The sequence below is a fragment of the Pocillopora verrucosa genome, chromosome 11 (assembly GCF_036669915.1).
Source record: "Pocillopora verrucosa isolate sample1 chromosome 11, ASM3666991v2, whole genome shotgun sequence".
NCBI lineage: Eukaryota > Metazoa > Cnidaria > Anthozoa > Scleractinia > Pocilloporidae > Pocillopora > Pocillopora verrucosa.
The window spans coordinates 14,638,410-14,660,320 of record NC_089322.1 but is presented as its reverse complement, the minus strand read 5'-3'; the positions used below and the strand labels follow the sequence as shown (position 1 = coordinate 14,660,320).

At 37.3% G+C, this 21,911-nt stretch overlaps 3 protein-coding genes across 4 annotated transcripts; 1 reads left to right on the top strand and 2 right to left on the bottom strand.

Annotated features, from left to right (window-relative positions):
- Window positions 1-1,494: 1,494 nt before the first annotated feature.
- LOC136284206 (S-adenosylhomocysteine hydrolase-like protein 1) lies at window positions 1,495-8,199 on the top strand. The gene is given in 13 exon segments (XM_066174052.1): window positions 1,495-1,664; window positions 1,952-1,972; window positions 1,974-2,019; window positions 2,144-2,190; window positions 2,644-2,707; window positions 2,991-3,079; window positions 3,451-3,521; window positions 3,885-3,979; window positions 4,254-4,352; window positions 5,341-5,409; window positions 5,507-5,585; window positions 5,792-5,912; window positions 6,661-8,199. Coding segments are annotated over 13 exon segments (978 nt in total). The 3' UTR covers window positions 6,668-8,199.
- A 1,702-nt stretch (window positions 8,200-9,901) lies between these two features.
- Window positions 9,902-12,942, bottom strand: LOC131794573 (nuclear respiratory factor 1-like). 2 transcript variants are annotated; one of them, XM_059112096.2, is made up of 2 exons: window positions 12,813-12,942; window positions 9,902-12,412 (listed from the first exon to the last, which is right to left on the bottom strand). In XM_059112096.2, exon 2 carries the CDS (start codon window positions 12,334-12,336, stop codon window positions 10,891-10,893), a length of 1,446 nt encoding a protein of 481 aa, XP_058968079.1. In that variant the 5' UTR covers window positions 12,337-12,412; window positions 12,813-12,942; the 3' UTR covers window positions 9,902-10,890. The 2 variants fall into 2 exon arrangements, with proteins under 2 accessions (XP_058968079.1, XP_058968078.1); XM_059112095.2 differs by having other exon boundaries at window positions 12,738-12,893.
- Window positions 12,943-17,834: 4,892 nt separating this feature from the next.
- Window positions 17,835-20,755, bottom strand: LOC131794518 (uncharacterized). Its single transcript, XM_066174569.1, has 3 exons — window positions 20,608-20,755; window positions 19,173-19,267; window positions 17,835-18,444 (listed from the first exon to the last, which is right to left on the bottom strand). The coding sequence occupies exons 2-3, from the start codon at window positions 19,237-19,239 to the stop codon at window positions 17,972-17,974; spliced, it is 540 nt and encodes a 179-aa protein (XP_066030666.1). The 5' UTR covers window positions 19,240-19,267; window positions 20,608-20,755; the 3' UTR covers window positions 17,835-17,971.
- Window positions 20,756-21,911: the final 1,156 nt, after the last annotated feature.

Sequence of the window (21,911 nt, the reverse complement as noted above, 5' to 3'; positions counted from 1 at the left end):
TAAACATGTGAAAGTTTACCTGTCAGATTTAATTGTGATTTGGATCCTCAATCTAAAAATCATCTGAAATTTGAAAGAGAGGTTCCTGAAATATTTTCTATTGAAACAGATCTTATTTGTAAAGAAGAAATCCCATTTAATATATTTGAAGTTAAACAGAACTTGGTACAAATTTGGTCAAAGTGCCTATGATGGTGAAAATAAAGAAGTATACCATTTCTTTCACAAGAAATTTTTTTTCTTTTTCTCGTTAGGACTGTTATATTTTTGATTTGAAAACACATTAAGGGGGTCCATTTAAAATGGTTCATGTCAGCAATACATTCAAGTCTATTATGAAAAAAATTATTAACCTTATTTAGAGTGATCACAAATAAATAAGTTGAATATTCCTGTGTTATACTTATTCTCAAACAGAAATGCCAGGTCTTATGTCCTGAGAAAACGGAATTGCACAGACAAGCCACTAGATGGAGCTAAAATTGTTGGTTGCACACATGTAATGCGCAGGCCGCAGTAAGTAAACAACTTTTGATGACTTTTCCATGGTGATTTGCAGAATTTCATAGTAAATTTACAAAATCAACCTGTTTGGATTAGGTTTTGTGTTATATGATGTTTCATTTTGAAGCTAAGTGATTTTCAATCTTTTTAAGTCTAAGAGTTGATAATAGTTTGAAGAAAGTTTTTTTTTTTAAATTATATATTTCCATGCAGTGAAGACTTTGGAACTACTTTTGTAAAGTTCAGCATTTAAGTGACTTGAGGAAATAAAATCTCCAAGGATTGTGGATAAATAATTAGTTGCCAACTTCTGGTTTTATATGTAAATACATTCTTTACAATTAAATGTATTAATGCTATTTCATATTTGTAACAATTCAGGTTTTGATAGAAACCCTGACTGCCCTTGGTGCCCAGGTTCGCTGGTGTGCATGTAAAATTTACTCCACACAGGTTAGTTTGAAAAGTGTAAAGTTGTAACCCTCTATCTTCCAGAAGTGATTAACATGAACACGTCTTCCAATGATATCCAACCTCATCCCAAAAACAGGCAATTATAATACTCAAACTTATCAGGTAGAAGTTGTTATCTTGATTTAACACCAAATTCCTTAACTAATCTACAGGGAATGTATAGCAGCTAGAAGGGAGAATTGACAGTTAAATCAGGAGTGAATGGGTTTAATTATTTACTCTCATAGTTCTGTCACAAGAGTTTCTTTAGAAGAGTATGCTTGATTGTTTTAACTTGTATACTGTCTGTAGGTTGGTGAGTTTTTCTCATGTCATTGTATTGATTTTTAATTTTCAACAGAATGAGGTTGCTGCAGCCTTGGCTGAAGCAGAGGTTAGCTGGTTATCTTGCTCATTAACTTCTGGATATTTGCTCTAAAATCTGTGAAGTACATGCAACTTCTTTACTTCCTTGCCTGAAGTAAATTTTTCATTGTGTGGTTTACTAGGTTATGCCATCTTTGCCTGGAAGGGAGAATGAGGAGGATTTTTGGTGGTGTATCGAGCAGTGTATCACGGCAGACAAATGGCAACCAAACATGGTATGGATGTGGCGGTGATGCAACTCATCTTTTGTACAAGAAATTTAATGGCACTTTTAACACCCTGCGTGGAGTAGTGGAAGAGAGTGTTACTGGGGTTCACAGGTTAGATTTGATGATTAACCTCTTACATTTAACCTTTCACCCTTAACACGTTAACTCCCAGGATTCTAATTTAAATTCTCCCCTCTAGCTGCTACACATTTCCTAGTAAATTAGTGAGGGGATTTGGTGTTAGATCAAGATAACGACTTTGACCTGATAATATTGAGTATTCTCATTACCCTTTTGTGAATAATATATGGATAGTATAGGGAGAAGGTACATGTTAATCACCATGGGAGTTAAAGGGTTAACCCTTACCACCCTAACATTGTTTTAATTCATTGAAGGTTGTACCAGCTTTCCAAGCAAAAAAATAACAGTGGCGGCAATGAAGGTTAATGACTCAGTCACCAAAGTAAGTGTTGTTGTAACTTCAGACTTGAATACAAATTGACAAAAAGTATCTCCAAGTGGCACTGTTAGATAAAAATTGTGAAGAGGACTGACTCCAAAGACCTTGATAAATTTTGTATTTGTAGACGAAGTTTGACAACATGTACTGCTGTAGAGAATCAATCTTAGATAGGTAAGTATATTGTTTAGAAATATTTACAGGAATTTCACACATATATGTGTTTGCACCATTCTTCATTGTGATAGCTGACATGCAAAAAAAAAAAAATTTAAAGCTATTTTGAGTAGCTTTTTTACCTCTCATATCTCCATCTTTACTTATGGAGAGTTTCTAAGAGATATATTATGATTAAATATGATTTAAAATATGTAACAGTTAACATTTTTCAACTTTTAGCTTTTAGCTTTATGCATTTATTTTTTCTTCATCTTGTTATTTTCTATATAATTTATTTTTTATATATTTGCAACTTTTATTCTCCTTACTGTTATTATGATTGTAATTGTTATTTTTGGTGTACAGGACCTCGTTGTAAACCATATATTGAATTTTTTAAGAAGAGACTATGGTTTTATTTCTCCAGGAAACCAAGAAGTTGGAATTAATTTTTTCTTTCTTTTGTAGTTTAAAGAGAACCACAGATGTAATGTTTGGTGGCAAACAGGTTCTTGTGTGTGGATATGGTGAGGTAAATGATAAGTTGAGCTTTGCTTAAACCCATAGGCCACCAAGAGTGACTGTATTGGATTTTTCCTTACAATATCCCCCCTGAATTACACATTGAGGTCACAAGACTAAAGAAATGATCACAAACTCAGAAGCTCTTAATTGTTAACAGTTTCTCTATCAGCACCTTAGGAAAATGTGTGAAGAATCGTATCAAGAATAGGCATACTGCTGTTAGGGTTGATATGAATTACTTTTAAAGTGATACATTGTGATGGTAACTGACTGATCTTTTTTTTTACAAGGTTGGTAAGGGTTGCTGCTCAGCTCTCAAAGGTCTTGGTGCTGTAGTGTATGTTGCAGAAATTGATCCCATCTGTGGTCTGCAAGCGTGGTAGGTTCATCTCTCTCATCCTCAGTTTGCCATGCACATCGCTGTACATGCATTAATGATTTCAAGAGACCTTTATTGAAAGGCCTGGCAGAGATTGAAACAAGTGTTAGGTCTTGGTTCTGTAGTGTATGTTGTAGAAATTGAACTTGGTAATGGGTCTTGCTCACCATAGAGTCTCTGTGGCTCAGAGCATTGAAGCTCTTTGGTAGAGCATTGAAGCACTGAATACAAAGGTATGGGGTTCCATTCCTCATGGGGGCTCAAAATATTTGCTTTGTCCCATGCTTGTGACAAGACAAAAATCATCTTTTTCCAAGTTTTAAATACTTGATTTTTAAAATTACTTTTCTTTCTTTTAATATTTTGTTTAGCATGGATGGATTCCGAGTTGTCAAGATTGACATGGTGGTGAAGAATATTGACATCCTTATCACTTGCACAGGTATCTGGACGGGAAAAGCTGAAACATTTTATTTTTTGAATGTCTAGGTTGATATGTGATATCATAATCAAGCTCGAAATTGAAAACAATGTTCTTACTTCTCTTTGGGGCCCATGTGGCTAGAAATGTTTGCTAGAATTAAATTTTCAATCGCCATTTCGTAAACTGCATCTGTAAAGTATCACAAATTTGGCTCAGCTACAATGTATGACATATCAAACAAATACTTGAAAATCTGTGCTGGGCTTAAAAAAGAGGAACAGCTATCCTGTACGCAGAATGTATTTAAAATGGAGGGGTTTAATGTCAACAAACTTTGCTTATCCAAGTTTTCTCTTTGCTTTGTTTTCCATCTCATGACAGGCAACAAGCATGTTGTTACAAGAGATCATCTGGACAGAATGAAGAATGGCTGTATTGTTTGCAACATGGGGCATTCAAATACAGAAATTGATGTGGTAAGATGAACTGATTGACTAACTAACGTTTGCAAGATACTAAGAAAAATAATAAACAAGGTTCTGAGCTCAACTTTGTCAAACTCCCCATTTAGCAACCTTGTGATTGTCAGCTTTTACAATGATGCACTCTGGTTTTTGTCACGACTATTCAAAAACAATAGGGATTTGGTGCCTATCAGTGTCAAACTGGAAGATCTCATTGTGCAAACTCACAGCATGGCTTAGCTCCTGTAAGAGCTATGTAGTAATACTTTTCTGGCTTGGTTTTCAGGCTAGCTTAAGAACTTCTGATCTGACGTGGGAGAAGGTCAGAACCCAAGTAGATCATATTATCTGGCCGGATGGCAAGAGAATTGTGTTGCTGGCCGAGGTATTGTAACTAACTGTCTTTTTTTCAGTTTTTTTTAATTCTTCCCTCCCTCTCTTTGCTGAAATTAATAATCATGAAGGTTTCATTTCACATTACTTGAAAATGGGTTAAAAGAAGAAAAACCTGGAGGTGATGGGAAATAGGAAATGAATGTAACCCTTTGACTTCTAAGTGTGACTAACATCTAATTTTTCCCCACTTCTGAATCACTCTTAAAGATGATGAGAATGAAGAAAATTATCACTAGCCAAAGAAGCCCTTGATTGTTACACAAATTCTCCTTCTCAAGACTTAAGGAATGTATAAAAAACAGCATAGAGAAGATACATACTTATGTTAGGGCAGGGCGTGAAATTGCGCCTAATACAGGCGCCAATGCAACTAAATTTTTCACTTTGGCGACCAAATCCTGAAAGTTAGTCGCCAAATTGGCAACTAGAACATTTCATCATAACCTTACCAAGAGATATAGTGAATTAAAAAGATTTGCAAGGATAAATCCACGGCAATCTTCCTCGTTAAGTTTGTTTCCAAAACATAGCACATGCATCTCGATCGATAACTAGACGCCATCTTGGATTTAGATGAGCCTGAACGTTGTATATCATCCATCCTAGTGTCCACTTTGCAGCACGTTAAATTAATTTTGGAGGGTCTATCTAGAACGCTGACAGCGTAAAGAAAGATTTTGTTTGTCTTTGAAAATGGCGACCAACTTTTTTTGAATTGGCTACCACTTTGAAGAATTTAGGAGCCAAGTGGCTATCAGAAAAAAAGTTAATTTCACACCCCGTAGGGTGTAAAGTGTTACATGCAGTAACTAGTAATGTTTTATAGATGTAACTATTTTCTTTAAATTTTCTTGTGGCCTCAGCACTCCTTACCTCAATCTGAAAACACATTTATTAATTAACATATGTACACGACCATCAGGTGACCAATCTTCTCTCAGTTATTAGATTGACTGTATTCATTTTGTTTATTGCAGGGTCGCCTCGTCAATTTGAGTTGCTCTAGTGTTCCTTCATTTGTGGTGTCAATTACATCAACGACACAAGTAAGAATAGAGTCTGGTCTGATGTCTTTGAAAATATTTTAACAATGCGAGCTTTGATGTGTGTACTAAGTTACGTTTAATTTTTTTTCTCCCACAGGCCATAGCATTAATTGAACTTTTCAAGGCACCTCCTGGTAGATATAAACATGATGTCTATCTTCTGCCTAAGAAGATGGGTAAGTGACCAGTGTATCAGTTTTCTTTACAGTTGTCACACTCTATCAAACAGACAGGTCGGGGGAAGTAAGGAAATGAGTGAGAAGAGGTCAGGTTTTTGATGGAACACTAAACTGTCAGGAACAGCTGGCAAGAAATGCAAGATGATCATTTAGGAATATTATTTATACAAAGGTTAATTCTATTGCCATCTTCTGCCTTTCAGATGAGTATGTAGCAATGTTGCACTTGCCAACATTTGATGGCCATTTGACAGAGCTGACAGAAGAACAAGCAAAATATCTTGGAGTCAACAAGAATGGCCCTTTCAAGCCCAATTATTACAGGTTGGAATGAGAATGTTGTCTTTGACAGTTAATGGTTTGACCTTGGTAGAAAGATTTAATTTTGAAGTCTAATTGTTCAGGAGATGATAGTGCAGCTTGCAGAGCGTAGCCTCATAATTATACAAAATAGTAGTAACCCATCAAGCCAAAAAAATTTGGATGTACGACTGTACAACCGTAGGACCGTACAAGGTGCTACTTTTAACATGCGTGGTCAACTGTACTACAGGCATGCCAATGCCACGGCTTTGTCCAGTAGTTCAGTGGTCAGTGCACTGGGCTCTGTGTTGGATGAGCAAAGACTTTCCCTAAGGTTGTTGAGAGATAACTCACTTCTACCAATAACAATCCATCTCAGGACTTCTTCTCCAGGAAGAAATATGACTGCCCAATCAATTTTTGTCTCTTTTTTTCTCCATTTTTAACTTAGCTTGAGCTTGAGTAGCAAGGCAGTAGAGTTTTGTTTTGCTTCATTGTTTCAAGAAGCATAGCATGATGCTTAAGCCACACACCCCTCAAAGCTTATCTCTGAGTCAAATAAATACAGGATTTTTTTTTTTTGGAATTTCCATACAAAGACTATTTTTTTCCTCAATCTCTCCTTATTATTCTGAAGTAAATCCAGCAGCAAAAGGCCTTGAGAAATTACAACAAGGATTAGCTTAATAATTATTTTATTGATGTCTGGACTTATCATTCACAACTTAAAGTTAATTCTGTTCTAAGCAAGAATATTATTTTTCTACAGATACTAATGGCCAGGAACTGGAATCCACAACAGCCATGGTTAAATTTCTTGTAAATTCAGTGAACATTTTTAAAAATTGCTATTTATGAAAGACAGCAGTATTTTGCCACTTTTGGTCCAACCCTAGTCTGCCCTACCTCTGCAAATAATGCTGTAGTTCAAAATGAAAAACTATATGTAGAGTTTCTTGGAATATAGATCTTTCTAAATCACAACACTCTTTCCTAACCCTTTGAAAACTTGTGCACAAACTGTTTAGGTTTGTCTAATGCCCTGTATAATGTAATGGTAAACTCTCTCCATTTTCATGGATCACTCCTCATAGCACACCATTTTTAAAGAGGCATGTGATATTTTGCCTTGTGTATTTTTCTGGATAAAAGCTTCATGCATGTGGGGCTGTGTCACATTCTCATCATATGCACATACATGTAGGAAAAAATTAATTTGGTTGGTCAGACAGACAGCCAACTATTGGCTGTTGTGCACATGGCTTGATTTTGTTCACAATAAATCATAAGAAGTATATTTTGTATAAGAGAGGTGTTAATTTGTTGCTTATGGCTGCTAATATGGTAATCGTGTAGGATCTATCTGCCAACTGTTTGTTGAGTGAAGTTGGTTTGTTTGAGAGTTGTTTTAATATTGCTACTTAAACCTGACAGAGGGTGTTGATACAAAGTGCAAAAAATAGGAGAAGTTGTTATTCGTACCTCTGGTGCTCATAATGGGTTCTGTAAATTAAGGTGACAGCTCTAATAATGTCATGAAAGAATAGGAAATATTTCAGGAGCAGAACAATGACTGGAACAGCCATTTGAAAACTTTGTTCATTTCATAGCCATTGCTATGAAATGTAGTTACTCTGTTTACAGAAACCCTGGTGATAAACTCAAAGCTGTCTTTACATTTTTAAAACCTTAATGGAATGTTTAGCACTGTTAAAGAAAGGAGACACATTAAGCATCTTGTAAAATTCTTTAAAATAATGTTATTTCTTTTTTCGAGCTGGCGAAGCTGTCTAGGCATTGCCATAGCAACAGCTCAAACTCCCTTATTATACCACTTAAGTTAGGTTTTCTTTACATTTATTTAAAATTTTAAAGAGGCAGTGACCAGAGTATTTTGCCAAGCAACAGTTGGTAGATAGGTCTCACTAGACAGTGAGGATCATTTCTTGCAATAACCAGATGTCCATGTATTAAAGACATAATTACTTCCTAATCATGATTAATGAGTCCTTAAACCAGGCAATGGTTAATAATTTTTAAGCAGGTTTCCAAAGTAAGTGCAAAGCATGTCATCGATAATTAAATAAATGGAAAAGCTGCCTGTTTACCAAGTCAATTAAATAATAAGTTTGCTAAAAAATTTTCTCAGATGAAGAAGTTATTTAAACACACGTGTACTGTCATCTGTGGTTTTTTTGGTTTGTTTTTATACCCCATACTCCCATGTCTTCAGCTGTTGTATGATATCAGTGTAAGCGTGTTGATGACAATGTAAGTGGGTGGCATTCAATAAAATTGTGCCATTTCACCATGTCTGTTAAGATACATCTTATGTCTTAACATGTACTTCTACGCATTTTTGCTGAAATGATTTACATCAAACTCCTAAAGAGATATTTTACTGTAGATTCCATTTAATTTTCCTTTCTGCTATCTGTAATAAAGTCCAGAGCTTCCTTTGGGTGTCTTTAACTCTGCGACCCATATAAGTGATTAGAATCTAATTTTTCTTTACAAGATCACCTTTGAATCAGCCAATAAAGTCACGAGAAAATCGGAAATGGTCACCAACTAAAGAAGCTCTTGATTGTTAAACAAATTCTCCTTGTCAGCACCTTAGGAAATGTATAGAGAACAGTATGGAGATAATGCATAATGATGTTAAGTGTCAAGGATTAAAATGGCTAGTGATTTAGAGTACAAAAATCTCTATAACTTTCCCATCACCCTTTGGCCTCCTGTTTGGGACAAGTGTACCAGTTAAACAGGCCTTACTTTGAATTTTGTTTGCATGAGGGAGGGAAGTTAAAAGCTCTGCTGCCTCAGTGAAATGTGACAACCATTAGGTTTGTTGCATCTGGAGTCCTTGTCACATTAACAAATTCTCAACTGAAGTCTGATGATGATGGTCAGATTCCCATTTAGGTTGTCAGTCTGTGACTTCAAACCATCACACAACAATATTGTTTGCTACCCACTGGTTCAATTTGCATTCAGGGTATGCTGATTTAACAACTAACAAATACCCTTGATCCTTTACTCTCTAACATCAGTATGCATATTCTCTATACTGTTCTTTACACATTCCCTAAGGTGCTAGCAAGAAGACTTTGTTTAACAATCAAGAGCTTCTTTAAATGGTGATCATTTTGCTTATTTTCATGACCTTACTGTCAGATTTAGGGGTGATATCATACAAGGAAATTAGATGTTAGTCACTCTTAGGGTCAAACGGTAAATGATTTTCTCATTAGATTGCGATAATGTGACCATAACAAGATTTTGATGATGATTCAGTCAACAAATGTCTCACACAAGCCACTTCTCAGTAACATTAATGGTACGCACAAATGACATGGTGGTCAGGGTGCTTGCCTCCCACTGTTGTGGCCCCTTGTTCAATTTCTGAGCCTGGTGTCACATGTGGGATGAGTTCGATGTTAGTTCTTGTCCATGCCCTGTGGGTTTTCTCCAGTTCCTCTGGTTTTCCTCCCTCTACAAAAACCAACATTCCTATATTTTCCAAGAACCACTAGACAGGAGGAGCCACCTTGCAGAATGTCCACTGCTAATTTATTATGATGATTAAAACAGTTGAACCTGTATTAAGCAACACCATATTAAGCAGTTGGTTTTTCAAAGTCCTGAAATTTTTGTCTCTTTATTAGTCATTTTCATCTCTATTCAGTGGTTGTGGTAACCCTTTAGGAAGTCCCATTGGCCTGTTTAAATTGTTCTCCACCTGTACTGAGTAGTCAATTGAAGCACTAGCACTGAAAGAAAACTAAGCATTGTCTGTCAGATAAAATTGAATCCATGTTTCTCTCTCAAATGCAGTTAGTTTTTTTTTTAAATTTTATTAGTAAATCAAGTCAAGTTCTTTTCTATTGAGTTTAGGATGTGGATGATCAGAACACTAAAACATTTTTCATCCTCAATCTAAGATGGGAGTGGGATGAAAATTCCCTTAGGACAGATGATCATTAACCACAACACAAATTAGTCACAAATGATGATGATATCAATAATTTTTAATTTTAATCATACACAAGTCACGCCCAGAAATATTCACAGTAAATACCCCACAAAGAACATTTGAGAGCTTACAAGACACCAGGTAATATGCAAGTTCTTTTTTTTTAATCTACATCAGATCAATTTCCCTTCCAGTTAAACCCTTCCACACCCTAGATCCCACAATCAAAATTTACCTGTTCATTTTTTTATAATTCCTGGTAGACCATTTAGTTTCTCATATGAGAATTAAGTATCAAATTTAACAGTATCCTAAAAACAGTGTCCCTGTTTTTTTTTCCCTGTTTGCTTGAAGAGGTTGTGTCAATGATTTTTTTTTTAAATTACTAAAGTAATCAACTTTTCCAAGAGTAAAAGCTTTGAATCCCAACAAGAGTTTATTTCTTCCTGAACTGTAATGAACTGACATCAAATAATGGTGATATGATGGGCAGCCCATGTGGAAGCTGTTTGCTGACCTGTTCTGAAGTTGTTTAGCTGTTTGTTTCAATGTCTCAGTTCAAAACACTTACAGGGTGAAATGAAGAAATGTCCAGTTGGTATTCTTTTTATCTAGCTCAAGATTAACTGAGAATAAAAACAGACCAACCAGGTTTGTGACAGAGAGATTATTTTTAAAAATCAACACTTATTCAAAGAATATTTCAGCTGAGACAGAGTGGTTCTTTTCTCTGGTAAAAGAGGTCTGCAGTCTGCAATTTTGACAAGGGTTCATACACCCCGGTACTAAAAAACAACAAAATTGAGATGCCAGTGGTTTAAAACCAAAAGTGCTTAAATAAAACTAAGAGAAAATCAATCTTTTTCTTTAAAATCAACTGCACTACCATTGCTTTTCTTGTTCTAAACAATAAGATAATGGAATCACGTCTCTCTGTGTTCTTTTTTGCCCTACTCTTTCTGTACACTATTAATTTTTCCTGTGGCTTTAGATCATTGTCATTGTTCTATCTGCATGGTACTGTCAGTTCATTGGATCTTGTGAATTTTCTAGAGTTACTACTTCGACTGCTTGAGTGGCAACAGGGACACCTTCACATGTGTCAACTATCTGGGTGTGGACTTCATGTCCCATTGTGGAGGTCGTCACTGTCTGAATTATTGAATGAGGTGCCATTGCTACTTGGGGAACTGATGCAGAGATGTACTGAGAATGAGTACTAGCAGGTAAATGATGAGTTTGAATCTGCATGAGAGATGCTGCTGCCTGAACTGGAATGGTGACCATGTTAGAAGTATTCAAGTTATCCTGAACATTTGCCAATGCTGCAGCTGCAGCAGCAGCATGTTCTGGCAAAACAATCTGCCCTCCATCAGCAAGGGTGGCTTCTGCTAGAGTGGCAACAGCTGCTTGTGCAATAGCCTCTGTGTGTGACAAATCACTTTGGTCAATTCCCACTCCGTCACCCTGACCTGGATGAGGAAGAGTTACTTCTACTTGAGTTGCTGCAGCAACTTCAGCCAATGTTGCCACAGCCTGGGTTGCTTCTGTTTGCGAAGTGGTTGCATCTGATAGAGTGCTGACAGCACCTGATGCATCTACTTGTATCAGCGACACTGTTCCATCAGCATTTGAAATGGTATGTACCATCTGATGCTGTTGCTGTACATACTGGTGCTGTGTGGCATCTCCCTCGGAGAAAGCTGGTAACAGATCTTCCCTTCCATGGAACTTGTAGCAGTTCTTCACAATCTGTCGCAGAGCATTTGTCCAGGAGATTCTAGCTTTTTCATCTTCACTGCGACAATCACTGCGAACATTCTGCCATGGCAAATCTGATGGCCACCAAGCTGGGCGTGTTGAATCCTTCCCCCAGCCTGGCTTCCCGCGACCAGTGGAATAGCGCAACATCATGGGAATAAATGCTCTGAGCTGGGCTTGGGTCATTTTGTCAACAGGAGTTGGAATGCCATCGATGACAAGAGGGGGTAGTGTGTAGATATCTGGATTTTCTGGGGGAGGTGGAGGGGCATGCTCTGCTAAAGCATGCTCTAGATCTTGAAGAACAAGCTGTTTAAGGTTTCGAACCACATTTTCTAAAGGAACGGCACCAAACACCTTAAAAAGCGGATTTGGCTTTCCAGGGCACACGCACAACACAACAGCTTGCTGTCCTACTCGAGTTGTGTACTCGTCAATCGTCGCTCTCAATTTCCGCAGTAGACGAGTTTGTTGGCGTTTTCGGATCGAAGGGTTCGTTTCAAACGAATGTGGCCTTTTCCGCTTCTTTCCAGTCGCAATAGCCGCTGCGGCAGCCACTCCAACTGGCCCTGCTGCCGCAAGCTGTGCTGTGACTTCATCGCCGACCGTGGAATTCAGCAGGTCCGAGCCGTCGAAAGTTGTCGACTCCGGCGAAGATGGCTCATCATCCGACATTTGACTCATCGACTGAGACATGGAATGAGACATCTGCAAGGTCTGTAAATTGCCTTGCGTCAGAGCTTGGGATAACCCCACTTGATGAAGACCGACTTGAGCCAGTTTGCTATGGGAAAATAATTCAAAACATACAGTCACCTTTGAGACCGAACACAATTACACCAGTTTTTTGATGACTGTTCACTGAATCTTCACGCGACGAATTAATACAAAATTCATGTCGAAACCTTCGCTACAACTCAAGTTTCTCATCAGAAAAATCCCAAGAAAAATTAACAAAATGTCGCGGCTGTAGTCCACTCTATCGCCATAAATCGCTTCTATTTCCGTGGTTGATCGCGAGAGAGCAAGCCCCTTTTTGTTCGAAAATTACAATCTTTTCGTCTGGTAAACTTCTCCTTTCGCTACAAAAGCCCCGCGGTCATACTTACACTTTCAATCGACAAACTAAGCTCCATAACTGCTGAAATAAGACGAGTGCCTTAGGTTAAACACAGTAAAGATACCTGGTTTGACGGCAGGATCAAAATAACTCAGCAAAGTTTCTGAATCTGCGCAAAGAAGCTGTCCGTTCGACTTGCGCGGAAAAGAGAACGCGATGGCGGCTGCTCAATAGAACTAACTGGCGTGGGGCTGCCACGCATGTGCTAACCAAACTGCGGGGTGTACCTCTTTCATGGAAAATTACAGGGCTTGGTGAATCTAACGCGCATTTTAATTGGCTGAAATAAATCGTGATTTCAATAAGAACTCTTCTCATTCGCTGCTATTTTTTATCTCGGATTTAAGCAAGGTGCGGTAGCACCTGCTTATCTCACCTGCTTTTAGCTTAGTTCCTTTCATCTTTTTTCTAAATATATACCATATGATCAATAAATTAGAAGGTTATGGTGTTGTGTGAATTGAGAGGGTTATATTGATATTTTTTTCCATAACCAAGCATAGTCACCTCATTTACAAGGTATTAAACAAAAAATTAATTGGGTTTTTGTCTTTGCATTTTCTTTCCTTTTTGGAAACTACCCACTATCGACCAAGTTGTGTTTTCATATGCATGTTCTGACAATCACTGTTACTACCCAATTAGAAAATAAAATCAAGTGAACTTCAAATACTCTAATCACAAAGAAGTGAATCAGTGAGTGATCTCAAATTAAATAACCTTTTTTAATTTTGCATGCTATCTTTCTTCATTTTTTTTTAACACTAGTCAATGGTGGCTCTTAAGTCACACAAAGGGGCTGAATTAAGGACTGGATAAGAATCTTCAAATCATGTGACATTTGACCAAGGCTATGGAACAGGAAAACCACTCTCTATCAGTGCCAAGTTTTGCATGCAAAGTAAAGTGACTCCATTGATAAAGCTCTACACACCAAGGTCCTCAAGATTAAGTTCCCAGCCTCTTTTAGGTGCATTTGAAATCTTTGGCTCTCTAGGACTTTGGTGATTTGTTCTGTCTCCATAGGTAATACTCCTTAATCCTCTAACAACCAGAAGTGATTAACATGTAACTTCTCCCATACATTATTCACCAAACATTTGGTGAGAAAACTCAAACTTGTCATGCTGAAGGTGCTATATACCTTGATTGATATAAAACCAAATTCTTGAAACAAGGAAATATGTAGCAGCTAGAGGGGAGAATATAAAACAATCAGATGTTAAGGTTGAACTATAGAAAAGGGTCTCACTGCAAGCCCCTCTAGCAACAGCCCACAGACAATCACAAACCAAATCCCCTAAGTGGACAACTCCAGCCACAATTGCTCATCAGTAATTCTTGGGACATTCCCATCCCTCCCCAGGGCAAATTGTATCCTAACATGGGTGCAGCTGGGAGGTATTCTGAAGTTCCCATGATCCTCTCCTCTTGTGAGATACTTTTATTGGTGTCAAGAGCACACAAATCTAAAAACACAGCTTTATGAAAATGTGCAAATCTTGAAAATTTACATGGTAAACACTCAATTTGCTGATCCTACTCTCAGCATGATTCAGAGCTTGATCATACACAGGAAAGAGCAGCCATAAAACCACATCATGTAAGGTTGCATGGGAATTTGTAACTTTGAACCCAGTGCCTTTTCAAAAATTTCTAGCCTTGCTCCTGTATGAAGTTTAAGATGATAATTTCAATTAACTTCTGTCAATTACTGCAAATAGCATGAACAATACCAAAAATTGTTTGTGTTTTTACAAAGTAATTTATTATACTTCTCATATAAATAATGAAATTACAATAATCTTCCCAATTAATTTACTGTATTCAAAATATGTTCCATGAGATCAAACATTATACAAAATGATATCAAAATTTACTGCTGACAATTCTCTGGGTTAGTTTCTATTGTTTTGTTTCTGATTGAAAAGAAATCTGCAAAAGTCTGCCACCAGGCCACATTGACAAGCAACACAGATCAAAGGCATTCTTACTGAGATCAGTTTTAGACGAGGATGGTAACATACACAAAGGATGAAAACAGAAATAGAGATAAACTTGGCACAAAATACAAAAATCATTTCAGCTTGAGACTTCAACCCTTTTACTCTCAGAAGCAATTAACCTGTAACCTCTCCCTGTAATATCCATACATCATCCAGCAAACGGGTAATGAGAATACTCTAACTAATCAAGTAGATGTTATCTACCACTTAATGCTCATAACTTAGTCGTAAAGAAATATATGTAGAAGAATTAACAAGCAGGTATTCGGAGTTAATTGATTTGAATTGTATCATATAAATAAACACCTCATACACAGCAAGAGCTTACACATTTCAGCTACAAGTCAGAAACCAAATACAAAACATTCACCTTCCCCAGATATACAAAGTACTTATTACCACATTTGATCCAAAAACATATTCAAACAAGTGAGACTAGCCTGGTTGAAAACTCTGAAGGAAAAAAAAATTGAAAGCAATCTTTGCAGTAATGAACACTACTTAAGCAGTAGTAAAAACAAGGTCTGAATGGGATTCAAATGCATGACCTCTGCAAAAGATTGTCAGAAAAAAAGGACAAAAGTGTACATGACAGTTTTGAAAGATAATCTGGGTATCTGGTAATAAACAGATTTTAAAATTCACATAAAGAAATAAATTTAATAAAACTGCTATACTTCTTCCTTACAGTGGCATTTTCCCAGACTTCCCTAATGGAACCATAACCTAAAAGCTACCAATATTACCTTCCTGGGTTGTCTTGTGCACTTTTACATTTTTTTCTTGACTGTTTTTGAAACAGATTAATTAAAAAGTGACCAATGACTTTTACAGAAAGGCAAGGAAGTTTTCCCTTTTAAATTTGTGGCTTGTCTAATGTGGCACTGTGGTGGTGTGGTTTTTAAAATTTGAGCATGAAACAGGATCTCCTTTCACTACCCTCCCAGGTGCTCTACCCAATTTAAGTTTCCCCTTCTTCCCTGCCTCCTCCCAGTGCCTACCCCCCCCCCCATTACTGATATTGTACAGTAATCATTTTCTTCTAGTCCCACCTCTGATTGAGGGGGTTTACGTGATAAATAAGGGTGGATCCTCTCTGACAAAGGTGGCCTGGCTACAAGGTTTAATAGGAAAATTAGGTGGGTTTAATCTATTGCCATAAAATCGATAACAGGTCTATTTCACATGAAAACACTCCAGCATGCACAATTCTTCATCTCGTGTAAATTCGCAATGATAAGTATATGTACATTATAGCTTCTCACACCTTTCTAATGTCTTAAGGAAATTATGACAAGTTAGATCCTTAAAATATTGCAACTTTTACTGCTGGAATATAACTCCAAGGCCCAATTTACTCAAGCAAGCAACATCAAACACATGCCAAACGCGGCTTCCTCTTTTTGCTTCCTGCTGACAGTTCGCAGAGCCCTCTTATTGGGGAGACGTTGTGAAAGTATTATGTATGGGTAATCACCGGCGTCAAAGAGATTACTTCCAAAACCTACCAAAACTTTATTTTTTCTTTTTTCCTTTTCCTTTCTTCTTTTTACCCTTTTTTCCTCCGGCTTCCCAGCCAAATCCTCTAAATCCCAGGAACTGTGGAGCATTGTGTGCAATATAGTAACCATTAACCATTGCATCAGGACTCAACAGATCCACATCACGCTTGGTTTTCAAAGGGGACGGCGATCGAGACTTTTTGCCACCTTTCTTTCCACCTTTTCTCGAAGGGCTGCTACTGGCTCCTCTGCTTCGACTTCTACTCTTGCCCGATTTCCTTACCTTACCAGATTTATGACCGGCCGGCTGTGGAAATACGACACGATTTGAAAAGGAAACGCAAAAGTAAACAAACCGTAGGGAAACCATTGAAAATGTGGTAAATCATTCAAGCGTTGAGCAGTTGTTACAAATTTTGATCAACCCTCACCATTTGGAAGGTAAAGTACGTCGATTTCCTTAGTTGAAATACCCTCTTTGCAACTAATTGTAGAAAAACTTTCAAACAGTTAACACAGTCGTATCAATTTCCTTTCTTCTATGCATTGTGTACTAATCGACTGCTCGTTTCGATGGAATGTCAGTACGTAAGCAACCCCCGCCAACTAACTTAGTTGCCATACCAACTTCGCATAAATTAACCTCTTAAACCATGCATTAGTAGTCATAATCTCTTCACATTTCCTGTGGTGTTAAGAAGGAGAATTTGTTTGACAATCAGGAGCTTCTTAAATTGGTGATCATTTTCTTTATTCTCATAACCTTATGTATGATTCAAGGGTAACACTGTAGAAATTGGAAGCCAGTTACCCATACTCAGCTGAGGGTTCAAAAAATATAGGCGCGCAACAGCCTATGCGCTTGCAGATTTGAAAATAATTTCGAATTTGTGATCCGTTTTAACTTCTTTTTTAAGCGCCTTTCTTTATTTCAAATTTAACTGCTTTTACGATTTTGTTACATTTTACACGCATTTAGATTGAAGAGGAGAAGATGAATCCCCAACGTGAATCCCTAGGCCTGGAAAGAAAGAAACTTCACTCGATCGGAAAGCAGTTAATCTTTTATTTTGCTTGTCAAAAATGCTTTTGTTACATAACATAAAGCTGACATTGCATGTATTTGCCCTTGAAACGCGGTTTTAACTTTTAAGGTACACCCCACTCAGACAAATTACAATTTTCCGGAGCACATGATAACAGGAAACTACATTTGATCAAGAGCACAACTAGGGGGTTAAATGCATTACACTTGTATTTATAGTTTTTAACCAATAAAATTGTTTTCCTTGGAGACCAGTCGTTATTCATCGCCCTGGGAGAGGGGAGGTTTCGGATTATTTATACGAACAATAGACCCTATTAGAAATCGTAACCTGCGTAGCCAGGCTCCTAAAGGAGGGAAGAGAGGAGGCCGGAGGGGACAGTGGATGAATGGAAAAAAGGGAACACCCAATTTTTGATAATCGTCCCTTTATACTCTGTTACCGAGGAATTATCCCCCTTCATTTTCCCTTGAAACTATGTGATCCCGACAACAATCACATCCCTTAACCCCCCCCCCCCCTCCTCCCCTCCCCTTCCCCTCGGCGGTAAATAAGGACTGGTCCCAAAAGCAGTACAGAGATAAACTTAATATCAAAGTAAGCACTTTTCTAGTTTATGATTCCATCACTTAAAAAACCATGAAACGTTTTGTTACGACTATTTGCTGCTCAGTGAAACTCAGGCGAAAAAATTGCATATACATCAACGCAAGCGGTGCCTCCATTGTCTCCCTCGCCAGCATTCATTAGATCCTCGCCATACCACACTCGTAACTCTTGGTGGTAGTCGACGTGGGAGGGGCTGAAAAACGACAGCACTAACTCTGTGGAAAGTGAGTCATATCCAGGAATCCTGGACCATTTAGCACCATCATTTACGATGAACTCGCTTGGTGGCAAAAGAACTTGATTGTCTGAGTTTGTTATGACAACATTAATCTTGCCCTGTCCCCAGCGGTACGAGCCACAGCCCCAGTAAGACCAATAAGAGACATGTCGTGTGTCACAGGAAACGTATCCGTAGAGAGGAACCAACCTCACAGCAGCCAGGTTTTTATAACCACTTTTAATATAGAATCTGCCAAACTGATCGTCCTTTGCGCCAAAGCACACTGGTGAGGTATTCTGCTTTTCCCATTGATCTGTAGAGTAAACAAAAACTAAACTAATTAACAAATAGAGAAGTCTTCACTGTGCTCTGTTCTGTTGTAGACCACGCACGAATCGGCTAGAGCACGAAAGAAGTGTAGGGAAGAAGACGAGACGTAGTCAAGAGCCCAGCGATAATCGAGTGTTTCTACCCACTTCTTGAGTGCTCTGGCCGCTTCCTGAGTGCTTTACAACAGAGCAGAGCACAGTCAAGGTTTCTCTACTTGTTTTATAATAGAAAATCCGTCAAAATCCCAGTTAGAATGGTTCAAATAATCTGATTTTCTGAACAAGACTACAGCTGTCAAAGACGTCAAACCACTAAAGTTCAAAAACCATCAAATTTCACATCTGCAATAGTTTACAAACTGAAATAATTCGGCAGGTCGAAGTTAACACTTTTGCCTGAAGTTTTGTAGTCTCTAAAAAAGAATCTGAAAGTGAAATGTTCAGTCAAATCCAGCCGAATTGTAGCTCATAAAAACACGCAAGTGTTTTCACATGGCAACTAGAAAACAAACTGTTAAAGGCGAGTGTGTTATAAATCAACGACAGCTGAAATTCACCGGAACATGAAGATTGCTCGGGATGACAAAGCCGTTAAACTCGGCTGCAGTGACTGATGTGGCCTTCCAATCAACGCATCGGAAAGGATGTCAGAGCGAGCTCTTAGCTGCGATTGAATCAAGCTTATTATATATGAAGATGATTAATTTCGTACCTGAAACACAGCATTCAAGAACACACATAGCCACGAAGGCAAAGGCAAAAACTACGGAGATCTTCATTGATTTCTCTGTTTGACTGTCTTGGATACTAAAAGGAAAACAAGAAGATTTGATATGAGTGGCTGTAGTAGACAAATACCAATGACGCAAGTATATTATCAACGAGAAAAGGCTAACGAAAAAAAACAAAAAGAATATGCTTAGATTTGATTTGGCTCAAAGGCTTGTCGTTGTCGTCTTTATAAGGCATTTACACTTCCTCACTTTTATTATTGTTCTATGGTGTGGTATTTCTCTAGTAAACAAGATTTTGATACATTGGATCTTTAAAACAAACGTATTCTTCGATTTATTTTTAAGGATTTTAACTCTGAATACAATGATTTACTTAAAAGGGCAGGAACTGTAAACCTTAGGGACAAGCGTTTACAAAACATGATTCTTACTATTTTTAAATGTCTATATTTTTGTGATTACCCAAGATATTAAATTATTAGTTAAACCTTAAGGACAAGCGTTTACAAAACATGATTCTTACTATTTTTAAATGTCTATATTTTTCTGATTATCCAAGATATTTAAAAGATATGTTTCGCTTGCGCTCTAGCACATATTTTTTAAGAGGACATAATATACTCTGTTTGCCTAAGCCATTGACCACTTCTTCTGGTATCAATTCCTTTAGTTACTTGGCAGCAATATCTTGGAATTCTCTTCCTGACTATCAACGCACTATTTCTGATTTTACTTCCTTTCGACGACTGTTATCTACTGGGTACAATAATTGACTTAAAAGGGCAGGAATTGCATACCTTTCTACATCAAGATAATCCGCTAGTTAGTTGTCTAGGTAGTTAGTTATCCTATTTGTTATAGAATTAATCTTTTTATTATAATTATTTATTAATGTAGCTTGCTCGAAGATATTAGCACCCGAGTGCTACACTGTAAATTCGAGGGTAAATAAAGTTTATTGATTGATTAATTTTTGTACTTGCGCAATCTCCTCTGAATACGAGATTCTAGTAGTGGTAGCGTGGCGTATGATAAAGGTGGGTGTGATATCATCCACTTACCCCTCCCCAAGTTGTGCGTCCAAATGCGTGAATGTTTTTTTTTTCTCTAAGACTGAGCAGACGAACAAGTGAACTGAAAATCCAACGACTATCGTACAAAAGAGTCCAGTTAGAGAATCTTAATGATAAATCAGGGTGGTATAGGCTTTGAATGAAAATCCACGAACCAAAAGGCGTGCCATGAATGTTAGCGCGATTCTAACTGTTGTGCATGTTAAGAGCAGTTATTTTCGCCCAGAAAAAAACAATCTCTTTGTCAAATTACCTCATTCCAAAGAAATCTGCTTCAGCTCTTCCTATCTTATTAGAAAAAAAGGGAGAATGCACCGCACAGAATAAAGAGCAAACTTACCTTGCACAACCGATTCGTCACGAGACTGTCTCTCGAACTCTCCGAAGTAGCTCAAACAAACCTGAGCAACTTATGGTCAAGAAAGAAACTTAACAGCCTTTTTATATGATTTGATTTGCATCAACAAGAGTTTATTAATGGTGGTTCCATCGTGAAAGACCGCTTAAGGCGAAATAAACAAAAGCTTTATGAAGTGTTTTTTCCTGACTATCGTGTATAATATAATGATTTTCATATCACGTACTGTCATCCTCCATTGCACAGTTTTTTTGGTTTTTTTTTTTTTTTTTTTGCACAGTTACCAGAAAGTATCAGTTTCCCTGAGTATCCTATCAACATAGCTTTCCAGAATTAAACTCAAAATGTTGTTCATGTCTAAGGGGTTTTTTGCAGTAAAAATTTAAATCAGCTAACATGGCTAAGGAGCTCTCTTTTGAATGGACGATGCAAACAAGTTCTTATTTCTTTCTTTCTGACATTACTAAACGGTCATTAAAAATGAATAGGCAAGCTTATTGAAGCAAAAATAGCTAAGGAGTTAACGAAGCGTCAAATGAAAATGAATCCATTTGTCTATATCATAACCGAGTAATAAAGAGGTGTAAAAAGTAATTTAGAGGCTCTACTTGGCAGGACTAACGTACTAATACAGCTGTCTACGTCGATTAACTAATAACATTAAGAAGTCGGATAGTTTTCAAAAAGTAACAGCATTATTATTGTCGATATTTCATGTCATATACGCTTAAGTGATTTTTTGTGATAAAAACGCGCCTTTGTTCAGTGTTGCAAGAGCTGAGTTTATAAAGAGTACAATAAAGTAGACAATAATTGCGTCATGAAAAAATAAAATCATTTGCGGGGGCTATAAACAAACAGATCGCTGCAGGAAGTACTTGAATAAAAAAATGTACTTCAAACCAAATGTTTTTAGTGGTTTTAAACTCTTTTAATTATGCAGCTAAAGAAATGCAGTTTTACGCTTCTGATTTGCAGGATAAAAGCCAAGTACCAAAATGACTCCAAACTCACTATCCTCTGCATAGGAATTTTTTAGGTTTTGAAGTTAATACTATACTTGGCAAAACACTTAGTGTAGGATAACTCGTAAGGATATTGCACGACTGCCAGGAATTACCACATCGAGTTGAATTACCAGAGGAGGAAAAAATAACTTAACTTAAAAAAGAACTTCCCGATGCACAAAGAACGGTTTATTCGTCGGTAATTCTACACATGGATTCAAGGTTATAATTAAGGCTCGCGAAAAGAAACTGAAATGCAACTTTTGATTTTTGCATACT